The following is a 12,736-nucleotide window of genomic DNA, read 5'->3' as shown; positions in this document are numbered from 1 at the left end:
TCCGTCGGCTCCGTCTTTGTTCCCGGCCGGGCGGAATAAACCAAGTGACAAAACACAGAATTCCAAAATAGATTCCGACGGCGCGCTGTGATAACATTTGCGTGGAGATGTGAGCGCTGGTCTTATCTGGTCGGCATTCTTCCTGTTATGAATGGGTTAGGGGTCCGCATATACGCAATGCATCCGAGTGACTCTAATGGCGCAGTTATGCTGTCATGAGGGGAAAAAATAAAAACGTTCCGACAATGCAGAGGACGTCAGAAGTATCTTCTTCGACAAGTTTAATCGTAATATATATTTTCAATTTAATATTGACTTTATTGTTTTCTAGTGACCACCGGCCTAATCAACATTTAACCATGTGACCGTGTGACCCAGTAGCCGGGCCCATCGGTGCTGCTGCTGTCTTTTGTGGAGTTCTGTTCCGTGTCATTAGGGCAACTATTGTAGTGCACTCATGTTGTTTACTAGACCGTGTTCTGGCTGAATTGTGGGCCGACATTAACGGGTCATCATTGATCATTTTTAACTGCATGGGGTGTGTGTGTGTGTGTGTGTGTGTGTGTGTGTGTGTGTGTGTGTGTGTGTGTGTGTGTGTGTGTGTGTGTGTGTGTGTGTGTGTGTGTGTGTGTGTGTGTGTGTGTGTGTGTGTGGTGGAGGAGGGGCCCCCCCGGCTGCGACTCGTACACATGTGTGTTGGCAGCCAGAAGGCTGTCCGTTGCTTGGCTTGGCACACCACAAAACCCTTGATTAAAAGCATTGTTAGCATTGTCAACAAACAAACAAACATCGCAAGGCCCAGGCGAACGTCATATATTATTTCGGGCGTGAACCATTTACACACAACGCCGTCTGTGAGTGAACGCCATCAAAGGACGCCTCTCGTCCTCAAACCCCACGTGGATTTCCTTTTTTTTCTTTTTTTTTTTTCAAAGCCAGCCACCACGCGGCTGCCCCGCGCACAATGGGGTGTCCTGTGCGCGGCCTGTGCATGCCTCGGATGCCTTCAGAGGAGGTAGCCTATCAGTCCTTCCAGCTCTTTGCATCCTCCGGCATAGAGGGCCCCCCCCCCTGTCTCCCACTCGTGGAGGCCTTTAGAGATAGCGGGCTGTAGGAGAAGGCTCCCGACGGTCGCCCACCCCGCCCCCACCCCCACCACCATTAGAGACACCCTGATCTATATTTGCGCATTATGTCATTGACTCACAATACGTCAATAACAGGACAAACTAATACAACGAGACATAACTACTTGTATAGGTAGTTTATTTAAGTTTAAACATATTTGACAACATATTACCTACACAAAAATAAGTAAATGAACTAATGGCCAAGACCTCGCAGACCTCGCTCTTTTTCTCTCTTATCTCTCGCGCTCCCCCTCACTCTCTCTGTGCATACTGGTTTAAATAAACAACAACAATAAACAAATGCCGAGTGCTGATCAAGAGTTTTATGCAAGCAATTTAAGGTCCCGACTCTTGTCGCTTGACTTGTTGCTTGACTCTTGTCTGTTGTCTTGTAGTGTTCTGGTCGCCCACTCGCAAAGCAGACAGTCGCACCGCGGGTGTGTGTTTTTCCACATTTGAATATAAATTTTTTGAATATTAATGTTTTAAAAACTATTCGAGTATCTATTCGAATTTAGAATATTCGTTGACAGCCCTACTCCACATGAAACGAAAGGCTGTGCCACACATCTGCCGGCTCTGCTAACTATCAGCCATTAGTTTGTCACCTGAAAGGCCCCGATACACTCCGTCTCCTTACAGTGATGTTGAGAACCGACTTCTGTTTGACCTCACATCCTCGAGAGCGCGCACACACACGCACGCACGCACGCGCGCACACGCACAGAATGCAGGCCCTCACTCCAATTGCATGAACAATAGACATTGTTCATGTTTCTTTTTCGTGTGTGGTCGTTGAAGAATGGCCTGTCTGTGCAGTCACCTTCATTTATTTAACACTGGGGCTGACACAGGTGAGGCCGTATCTGTCCTGCTTTTGGTCATTCTCCAAACTTCTCCACCCATTGTTTTTCCTGGTAGGCAGCTGCCTGTGTAATTCACCTTGGCAACGGGTGAAAATCCGTCCACATCGCCTAGTCGCACAATATCTTCAGTGGGTGGTATGATTGCCGAGCTCTATCAATTGCCACCAATTTTCTCCCTGTGAGCCTCTCTTTCCTCTCCCTCTATTACGCAATGCAAGTTTGCTCGGAAGAAGTGAGTTTGACTAGTCTCCCTAACGTGCCATTATCGCTGTACAGCTCGTAGCCCCCCAGGGACCAGAAGAGATTATATCCTGGGGCGATTTCTGCTTTCTAAAGGCTGGCGTTGAGCGTTTTGAGATGAGGACTATTTTCATATATTTGGTGCCTTTTCTCTAGGGAGTGTCTGAACAAGAATCTCTTGGCGAAACGCGAGTGCACCTCCTCGATTTATATTCATGCAGTCTCGCAAGCCCTGACTATTGACTTCTTCTGCTACGTCTTTTATTTCTCAGGGGGAGAAATGTATTTTATACATTCATGCCATACATTCTACATTCCACCATTTCTATATTATGCAACATCCTGCAAGTGTTCTCCGCTCCCACATTCCTGTGCCCGGTCTGGGTTGGGGCCCGGGCGTCTGTGCTGCATAGGGTGGTGGGCAGTGGGGAAGGTGAAGCCAGGCATGATATTGCGTAGCCATAAGTTTGCCCGTGTCTGAAGTGAGCTCCCACACCGGTATCCCCAGTGTCCTCCTGAAAGCTTGTACAAGAGAGGCAAAATATAAATTATTGTGTGGAAATCCCATTTGAAAACGTTGAATGACTCACTGAATGTGTTGAGTGGCAGTTCGCCATGACAACAAATGCATCGCCCGGCCTGTCTAGATGGTAAACACGCTCAATTTTACTTCAGGGAATTGTGGTTAACTTTTTCCTTTTTAACATTTTATCTGCCTGTGCTTAAGAATATACAGATCTCCTAGCCTAGTAACTAAACCATCTTTAAAGTTGTCTAAATAAAGCCACCCAGGGATAACCTTTGACTCCCACCAGAATGTATTTAGCACCGGTTAGCGCGCACATCCGTCCACGGGGACATCCGGTTTACGTGATTAGGTCAGTGTAATCAGAGAATCTGGGTCAGTGTAAACATGAAACCTGCCCAGCTGTTGAGAGGAATGATTCAGCTTGACGTTTATTTATTTATCCAATTACCTCCCCATGTGGAATACAGTTAAGGAGCACATTAAAAAAATTGTCCATCACATTTAACAGGCGTAATCTGGTCAAAGTCACTTCAGTGGCAAATACGCAGCTTTGAATAGCTTTGATATGCCTGCAGCAGTGACATCTAAAATTAGCTTTATGCTGATGACTCTACCTTATTAGTATCCGGTAAAGATACCAGTGTTATACCGGAAACTCTTAGTAGAGAACTGTCTCTGGTAAGGGATTGGTTGATTGAAAACAAACTGTCTTTACATCTGGGAAAGACAGAGTCCATCTTATTTGGCACTAAACACAACTTAAGAAAATAGATTAAGGTAAATTAAGGTACAATGTGAAGGAAATATCATTGAATCTAAAATCTGTGTCAAATACCGTCTCTGGGGAGGAAATTCCAATTTCAGCTACAATCTTATCTAAAATTGAATTAAATTGATTGATTAATTGATTAAAAGGAAAACAGCAAGAAGCTAATTTTTTATACTGGGATTTTCCTATGGAACAACCTGCCCCTGTATATCAAACAAAGGCGATTTTTTTAAAACAAATGTTAAGGCGGCTTTGTGGGAGGGTTGATGGTTCACGTTGAAGGGAGGGAGTTTGAACCATGGGTTTGGGGTGGCAAGGGGGACTAGTGGCTTTATGTTATATGTTGTTTTTTTATCGATTTCTTTGTTTCCATGTATTGTTTGCTTCCATCGAGGACCACTTTGGAAATAAGTGTTTTAAATAATGATGTTAAATGCTATCCTTTGGGATTATGGTATATTTGATACTCCTTGGAGTTGTTTGTACTTTTAAATTCCTAATAAAAAAGAAAAATGTTCTCCACTGGCGGCTGGGGACTCAACGATCAGACAATGAAAGTCCTTCATGTGTATAAGCAGTATTTGTATACATATGAATATATATGTATATATATATGTAGCCATTCAACGCTCTCAATGTCAAATATGCCTTTCAAAACATGGATATGAATCCTGGCTGTTATTCAACCAATGACCAACAGTCCTTTCACTAGTTCATAAACCCATAGAAGTGTATCGCAACCGTTTCGCGGTCATCTTGCAAGAGAGAAAATAATACAACACAAACACTAAAGTCACTGGGATCCGAGTGAAGAGCTTGCCGCAGCCCAGCTCAATCTCCCTGTTCTTCTCTTCGACCCTTTTCCGGGTTTTCACAAGGAACTTAAAACACACAAGCCCTGACCTTCCCCCGGCGAGGTGTGCGCCGGCACCAGAGTAAACCAGCCTCTCTGCAGCCCCCTTTTTTAATGGAGTATCTACAACATCTGGGAAGACGTTGGCTGCCGAGGTCCGTCCAGTGTATGGTTTGTGATGGGGGGGGGGGGGGGGGGTGGGGGGCCGGAGCCAGATGCCTTAGGTGGTCCGCGGTGCCTTTGCTTCCCCGCCGGTCGCCGTGCCTGCGGACGAAGCTGGTAACAGACCGTGACTCAGCGTTGACCTCAGGGAGCTCCGCGCTCACACCGGCTGGAGGTTGGAGGGTTTTTTTTTTTTTTTTTTTTGCTGCACACAGCTGTGTACTCAACCCTTACTCATGCAGCAATAACTCGGGAGGCCTGGACGACGGCGAGGGCGCCGGCGGTGGTGGAGGACGCGCTGTGTGCCTACACTGCTGCTCGTATCTATGTGCTGATCTTTTGTTAAGTTTCCCTGCACGCGCTAACAGTCTCACACATACGCACACACAGACACAGTCACACAAACACACACACACTAACAGTCTCACACACACAGACACAGACACACACACACACACACACACAGGAGAAGGAAAAAAGGTTTCACCCGGGGTCAGAGTACATGTGCCGTGTTGCTGGGCCGGAAGCGGGGGGGGGGTTTGTTTACAAACCGTGCTTGTCCGATGGGTATGTGACCTAGTTGTGCTCCCGCCGCCCCCGCCGGTGCTGCTGCTGCTGCTGCTGTCGGTTCATTCACGTTCCCCTCCTCTCTCCCCTCCCTTGTGCCCCCCCTCCCTCTCCCCCCCACCCCCCCTCCCTGGTAGGTGGCGGCCAGAGGCGGGGTTTACGACATCCTGAACCAGCTGTGTTTCTCCGAGTTCGGGAACCCCAGGGACACACCACTGGCCCGCCTGCGTGGCCGCTGGCAGCGGCAGAGCGTCCAGGCCCTTCCTTTCCGCGGCGAGTTCATCTGAGCGGGGGGGCCAGTCCGCCGTGAACGCGACGGAGGTGTACCGTGGTTTTTTTTTTTTGATTTTAAAAGAAGAACTTAAAAGACAAAAAAACCGAACTAAAACATTTTAACTTTGGCTTTCTTTTTTTCTGTATTTACTCCTGTATTGTATATATTTTTAGGATTCATTGTTTATGGGTTTTTTTCCACCACGATAACCTGTTTGTCCAACGGTTCAGGCTGTATTTTGGAAGTCTTCGCAACATGATTTCACTACTGTACAACTTGATACTTGCTGTTTTTTAAACGCATCATTTTAATATACTAATATTTATAAAAAAAAAATACTTTTTTGGAAAGAAATGTCGAAAACCTCAACCTAAAATGCATTAATGTGGTCATTTTCTTGACATACCTTTTTATATTCCGAGCGTATCTAGAAACAATTTAGTTTTACTAAGACAGTGCTGTACCTTTACCCGTCTATTATGGGGTTAATGTCTACCCAACAACAATTATCTCCCTAGAAACTTAACTTGTTTTGTTATCTTTCTCAACTCATGTTAATTCCTTGAAGACACGGTGGCCCAGAAGGCTATAACGCAACAGCAAAGCAAACCCGTTTGACGTTACAAAGTGGGAAAACGTAAAAAAAAACAACGTAAAACGGTACCTAGCGACAAAGATTCCGCGTGGCTGATTAGTCGCAACACTGTGGCTTCCTTCCTCCCGCCCTTATATAGCAACTCCAAGCGAAGGACATTAAGCAGTAGCCCCTCGGTATCGTCAGCGGGGGCTTCTCCTTCAAAGAGTGCTTTCAGGGTCTGAAGAGACATTGAGACATTGAACGGTCGAGAGCATATCCATGCGGGAACCCCGTCAGCCAAAATATTACCCTATCTTGATCTGGGCTGCCAGGGCTCTTGGGCCAATGCTGCTGCGGTGGAGCCGAGACGGCATCCACTCAGTGATGCAGGAACTAGATACTTAGCCGTTCTGTGTTATTCTCTGGTTGGCGGTTCCGTTTGGCTGGCCTTATTTCTGTTGTGTGAGGGATGTTGTTATGCATCGGGGTTTGCTTTACTATTTCAGGGCCACTTGAGTAACGGCGTCAAAAGATTGCTGAATATAGTGAATTTCTCTTCTCTCGTGAAGAATCGCCTTCCTATTCCAGGACAAATCCGACGAGGGGAGTTGCAATCATCTTCTATTCCTTTACACACACAACTCAACGCAATTGCCCTTACTGTATTTCATCTCAGTATTCTCATTTACACCAAATTCGATGATATTAAAAAAGGGGGAGTCGGGATTAGGTACTTTAATTAACTCATGCTTCGGGGGGGGAACCATGTGACTTGGCTGGTGGTCTGGCGTGGTCCTGAGCGCGCGGTCGGGGCTTTAATCATCGCCTGTCATGGAGACTCCAGGAGCCCTGCCAGAGACCAGTTAGAGCCGGCGTGACATCACCGGGGGAATCGAAATGATGTGTCTTGACTGTAAAATGGACGGTTGGAAACGGCCAAAACCTGCACATTCCGTGTAACCGGGGCTGAGGCATTCTCGCTATCAATCGGTTGAAGGATAATGATCCCCCCTTTAAGAACCGCAGTATTTATCATTAGCATTCATGGAATGGGACAAAGCCGTATGAGTCAACATTGGGGTCAAGGGGTTCTGGCTGGGTTGCCTGCCTACCAGGGTTTGGCTGCTCTAGTCCTGAGGCTGAAGCGATGGGCGCCAGGTTGTTTTATACAGTGTCCGCTTTCTCGTTGCTTTTCCACTCGGGGCCATGTTCCGAAATGTCATATTTTCGTTTTGCTTGTTGCTGCCTCCGTTCTTGAAGTGTCTCTGCAGTATCTTTGCAGTGTGTTTGTCTTGCAGGTGTCCACCGAAATCGAGAAGGAAACTCTGTATAACTGCGTGGCTATGAATGGGGGTTGTTCAGCTTACATGTGTGTAGGAAACTGCAACAGACATGTTCACATCTTCATAATTCTAACCTAAATCTGCCCTTATGCTATTGTATACGTTTTAGACCGTGTCCTGAAACCAAACGATGTTTGCTTTCCATGTTAAATGCTGGGAATGTAATCCTCCTCATTGCGGCATACTTTAGTAGCTAGTAGGTCTTATCTTTTCTTTTTTGGAAATGCTTATTTTGCAATTTGGTAATAAATCTTGCAAGAGAACCACTGCTCGTGTTGAATTGTTCCCTTTTTTTTTGATTTCTTACAGACAACCAAACAAGGCTTCCCCCATAGGCCCTCGACTTTGATTAGTGTTTCGTAGCAGAGGGGGAGGAAGCTCTGTTGTGTGTTTCTTAGCGTTCTCCATTCCCCGCTCCCTTTTTTAGATGACAAGGAGCCAAATAATTAGCTTGTCCCTCCTCTCCTCTCTTCTCCCTCCCTCTCCTCCCCCTTATCCGTCATTACATTACATTTATTTTTTCATCATCTCTTTCCCTGTTATGCACTGCTGGGCATCCTAATCACCCACTGCACCGCGGCCCCTTTACCTTGTGCCACTGCCAAGGCTCTGGAGGGAGCAGGGCAGCCTTAAGAGCAGCGAACAATGTTGGATCTGTGGACGGGACAGCGACCTAGCTCTTTGTGGAGGCCTGAAATCAGAACATGCTCAATAAAAAGTAATAAAGAGCTTACGCAGATCAAAAGACACGACCTGTAATTGACTTTTTGATGTGGAGACGTGAAATGTTAAAAAGAGGATTACGACTTTTTTTTAGAGAGGGGGGGGATCACTTGATTTATTTCTGGGGGATGGATGGGTGGGGGTATAATGGGAGAATATGAAGGAGAACCCCCCCCTCCTCTTCCTCCTCTAAGAAAAAGGAGGTGGGGGTAAATCCTGGCCAGCACTTCAGTGAATCTCTCCCTTGGCTTGGCTCCTCTGCTTTGAAAGGTTGATATCCTAGATCGCTTCCCGTCTTGTAAGTGCATAGCCACCTTATCTCGGGTAGCGCGGAAATTGTCAGGATATTATCACTCCCTGGCCTAGCCGGGATTATTGTAACACACACACACACACACACACACACACACACACACACACACACACACACACACACACACACACACACACACACACACACACACACTCATTGAAATAAAAAAGGGATGATTGAACTGTGCAGATTAAAATGGAATAATATGCTCTTGTTAGTCTTGTCCAAAGTTTCTTACGCAGCATTTGTTCTGTTATCATCCACTGCGGATCTGGTTTCATTGAATAAATAGGCTGTCGCCGCGAGATGCATGCAGGGTTTGGCTGTATTTGAAAAATGCCCAATAACAAAAAATATACAGAAAATGTGAGCGAGGGGGTGATATATTTATGTTGTATATTTATGTTCCCTTTCTTACAGCGATCCACTGAGACATCCGCATAGAAAAAAAAAAGAAATGATCAAATGGTGTAAGCTAGAGGTGGAGGGAAGTAATTTAGCTGCAATATGCAGCCAGCTTGACTCCGGGGTCAAGATAATCCTAGAAGATATAAAACCTGCGGTTGGATGATATGGCGGTCCATGCCTCCTTTGAAATGCTCTCCATACTCATTGAGATAGCTTCCAACATGTAACCTAAGCTCTCTGATTCTGCAGGGTCCCTAGATTACCCAAGACAAAGAGTGGTATTGAGAGGTGGGCAGTGAAGAGGCTATGTAATGAACTTCATGTGAAAGGCTTTCCTCCAGAGATGAGAGAGTGCTCGTCGTGGGCGGGGCGGGGCAGGGGAGGCGGGGGGGCAGGGGGGGGTGGAAGGAAGAACGAGGCTGGGTGTCCGGGGCAGGGGGGTGGGGGGGAACCACATCCTCTTCTTCACTCACAATCTCCTCACAATCCCCTTTGATTTCACCCTGGTGGGGACACACAGCTACAGTAGTAGACTTGTGTAGCTTGTATCCTCAGAGTGTCTGAGGATACAAGACTCGGAGACATGCAGGGGCAGGGGGGGGGGGCGATTGGTGCATTAGGCCTGGTTTCTGTACTGGAAGCGTAGAACCTGCTTTGATCAATGGCCATCTTGCCTCCCGCTTCTCAGCATAGGCTACACCAGCCACCCAACCTGATGATCGGAAGCCAACAGGAATGGCTTACCAAGACGGATGGAAATTGATGCATGAACGCATGCCTCTTAAAACGCTCCTGTATTTGACTTGAGCTTTTCCATTCAATAACTACATAGGCCTTATGCTTGTATGACACACATCTAATGGATGGTTCCATAGGCAATTTTGTGTTAAGTAAGGGTTTGAGTTCCGTACACACAGCTCTGCCTCGCCACGGGCCCACACACTAAGAGTTGTATATAAAAGCTGGGTGATTTGATTTGTATAATAAGTGCAGCGCTGGAACCTGTATAGAAACTTCTGCATTCGCGTATTACGTAATGATGGTATGCTTGGGGGCGAAAATAAAAATAGGATCAAGTCAATCCGAGTTACAAAAAGACGTCACGAAATGTATTGGGCCCGGACCCTGACCCGGAGTCATTTCACTTTCTTCCCAAAGCCCTCATTCCACCCACACACACGTCCAGAAGGAGCCAGGGGCTGCGGTGGTGGCAAACAACAAAGTTTTGTCCGTTGGCACGGCGCTCCTCCTCCTCCTACCTCGGCTCCTCGCTCTGCAGCAGGCAAGCAGCTGCTTTGCATCTCCGAGTCCCCGAGATGAAAAGTAGCATATTTTCCCATCAAGTGCGGCCACGGGCTAGACCACATTACATCCACGGCACAGCACTTCTGTCGGCTCGCTGCCCTGCCGTCTCCTTTGTTACATATTGGAAAATACGCACGCTTTTATTTTTCTAGCCAGTCACACACTAGTCATTCCACCGTGCCCGGCTGGGCCGGTTTGCCCGAGTGACTCAGCGACGCATGTCTTTGGCAGCCTTGGAGACTTTTCTTCTTTCTCTTTAAGAGGACTTGTGTGTCGCTTATTGTTATTGGGTGTTTGTAGCAGATAAGCTGCAGCATTTGTAGCAGTGATGGTTCAGTTTAGAATAGACTGTATACACACACACACTTACATTTACATTTACAGGGCGTTTAGAAGACGCTTCTATCCAAAGCGACTTACATTAAGTACATTTGTCAGAAGAAAGGTAAACAACAATACATTGCTGTCGGTACACTTTGTGCACCATGTAGGGACAGATTGAGGGTACAGAAGTAGGCCTACTGTGAATGCACAAAATACATACATGGAAAGATGGTCGCTCTGTGCTCAGTAACGCAGGCGGTTTAGGGTCAATTCACCTCTCTAAAGCCTGGGAAAAGTATACTAAACAGTGGAATGTCAGCTTGGCACATGAACACATATATATGTATATATAAATATATTCTAAACAGCTCAAATGTGGGTTCCACATAAAAACGAGAACGTACATATTCTGTCCCAGCGCCAGCTTAATGGATCCCATCTCTTCATGCTGTGGTGTGTTTCCACGGCTTACTTAATGCAGACCTTCAAACCATAATCAACTCCCCCTAAACTTCCCATCCTCGCCCCCTGAAGGGATTAATGCAGTACACACATACACACCTGCTCTACATTGCTGGATCTACAATGCCGGGAGATAATTATGCACAGACAGGGAAAGGGGTATATACATATATACGGTTCTGTATAAAGTGTGAAGGTCTGACTGAGACCTCAGATGTGCTCAGAGCGGGTAGGGGTGCGTGGGTGTGGTGGTGGTGGTGGTGGTGGTGGTGGGTGGGTGGGGGGGCAGAGGGGGTATGCGTTATAGGTGACTGTCTGGAGAAATGTGTTGAGACACGAATTTCCAGCCAAGACACCTTTTTCTCCTCAAGCGCTAGGATTCATTCAGACTACCCTTGACCCCCCCCCCCCCCACACACACACACACACACACAAACACACACACATGCAGACAAACACTCACACACACACACCCACACGTAGACACGTACACACACGTACACACACACACACACACACACACACGCAGACATACACACATGCAGATATACACACACACACATGCAGACACACACACACACACACACACACACATAAAAACACCACACACATGCACACAGACATACACACTCGCACGCAGACAAACACACACACACACACACACACACACACATGCACGCAGACATACATGCACGCACGCAGACACACATTCACACACAAACACACACTCAGACATACACACACACACACACAGACATACACACACCCCACCCCTCCAGATTCCAGAGTTGTAGCTCAGTCTTCTGAACTTCGCGGTCATGTCTCAGTCTCTGTGGTCTAAGACTCCAGCAGTGAGGTGCAGGGGGGGGGGGGGGAGGGCCTGAGCCGTGGCCAGAGTCTCAGGGTCCACCGGAGCAGTCATCCAGAAGTCTTAAACAGGCTGTCATTCCACTGGTGAAATCTAGTGTGTAGCTTTCACACCTTCAACCATTTAATGACTTGTTTGGTGTTTGGGTTTTTTTGATCTCCCCTCCCAATGTACAAATGGAACATTCAGTACACGCACGCACGCACGCGCACGCACACTCACACTCACACACACACACACACACACACACACACACACACACACACACACACACACAAGGTCTGCATGGATTAGTTCATTGTTTTATATTATATAATATATATCTAATGCAATGGTTGTACTTTGTTGTTGTTTGTATCATTAAAGTAATTAAATGTGACATTCCTATCCAAATAACAATAGGCAGTAAACTTTACCACAGTGCAAATGTAGGCCTACTGTGCATAAATAGTTAAAATACTTGAAACAGTGCCAGGAAAATATAATCATAATAAAAATGCCAAATATCTAAATATTTTCTCTGTAGGCTATGTGCACATGAATATGCAGTGCATCTTCGTGAATCCCACGTAGGTTCTGTTACGAAAGAGAAAGCGCTGACTTCCAAGTCAGCGCTTTCAGTGCGGATAAAAAGTTAAAGTACTTGGAGTTTGGAGTGCTTCCATTGGTGCGTAATGGTGCACGACTGACTCTGCAGAGCAACAGATGTTTCACCACGGGGACGTGCTCTTCACCATTTGAAGTTGTGCATTTCGGCTGCTTTTTCAGAAGAAAGCAAAAAAAAAAAAAAGTAAGCCGTGGTTACTAGCTTGCTTAAAAGTAGCCTGAATACTGGGACTAACTTTCCAAACTCTGCGATCAATCGGAGAGTTTGTCGTCATAGCATCAGCACCCCAGATTCACCCCCCCCCCCAGTTCCTAAATGGACCGGACTGTCTTGGTTTATGTAGCTCAGAACAGGCCGAAAGACTGGAACAATTTGTGAATATCTCGTCAAATCTTTCGGCGTTTTGGAGTAACGTT

The 12,736-nt window shown here is 46.5% G+C and overlaps 1 protein-coding gene across 2 annotated transcripts in view; it reads left to right on the top strand.

Annotated features, from left to right (window-relative positions):
* pald1a (phosphatase domain containing paladin 1a) overlaps positions 1 to 5,403 on the top strand; it is a gene marked incomplete at its 3' end in the record, with an annotated part of 43,763 nt that extends 38,360 nt beyond the window's left edge. For both annotated transcript variants that reach the window (XM_084486047.1, XM_084486048.1), the window contains exon 20: positions 5,254 to 5,403. In XM_084486047.1, the coding sequence (XP_084342173.1) occupies positions 5,254 to 5,403 (150 nt within the window). The remainder of the gene's footprint in view (positions 1 to 5,253) is intronic.
* Positions 5,404 to 12,736: the final 7,333 nt, after the last annotated feature.

Source organism: Micromesistius poutassou, assembly GCF_964030765.1.
Source record: "Micromesistius poutassou genome assembly, chromosome: 21".
NCBI classification, from domain to species: Eukaryota; Metazoa; Chordata; class Actinopteri; order Gadiformes; family Gadidae; genus Micromesistius; species Micromesistius poutassou.
This window is presented reverse-complemented; position numbering and strand designations above follow the sequence as displayed.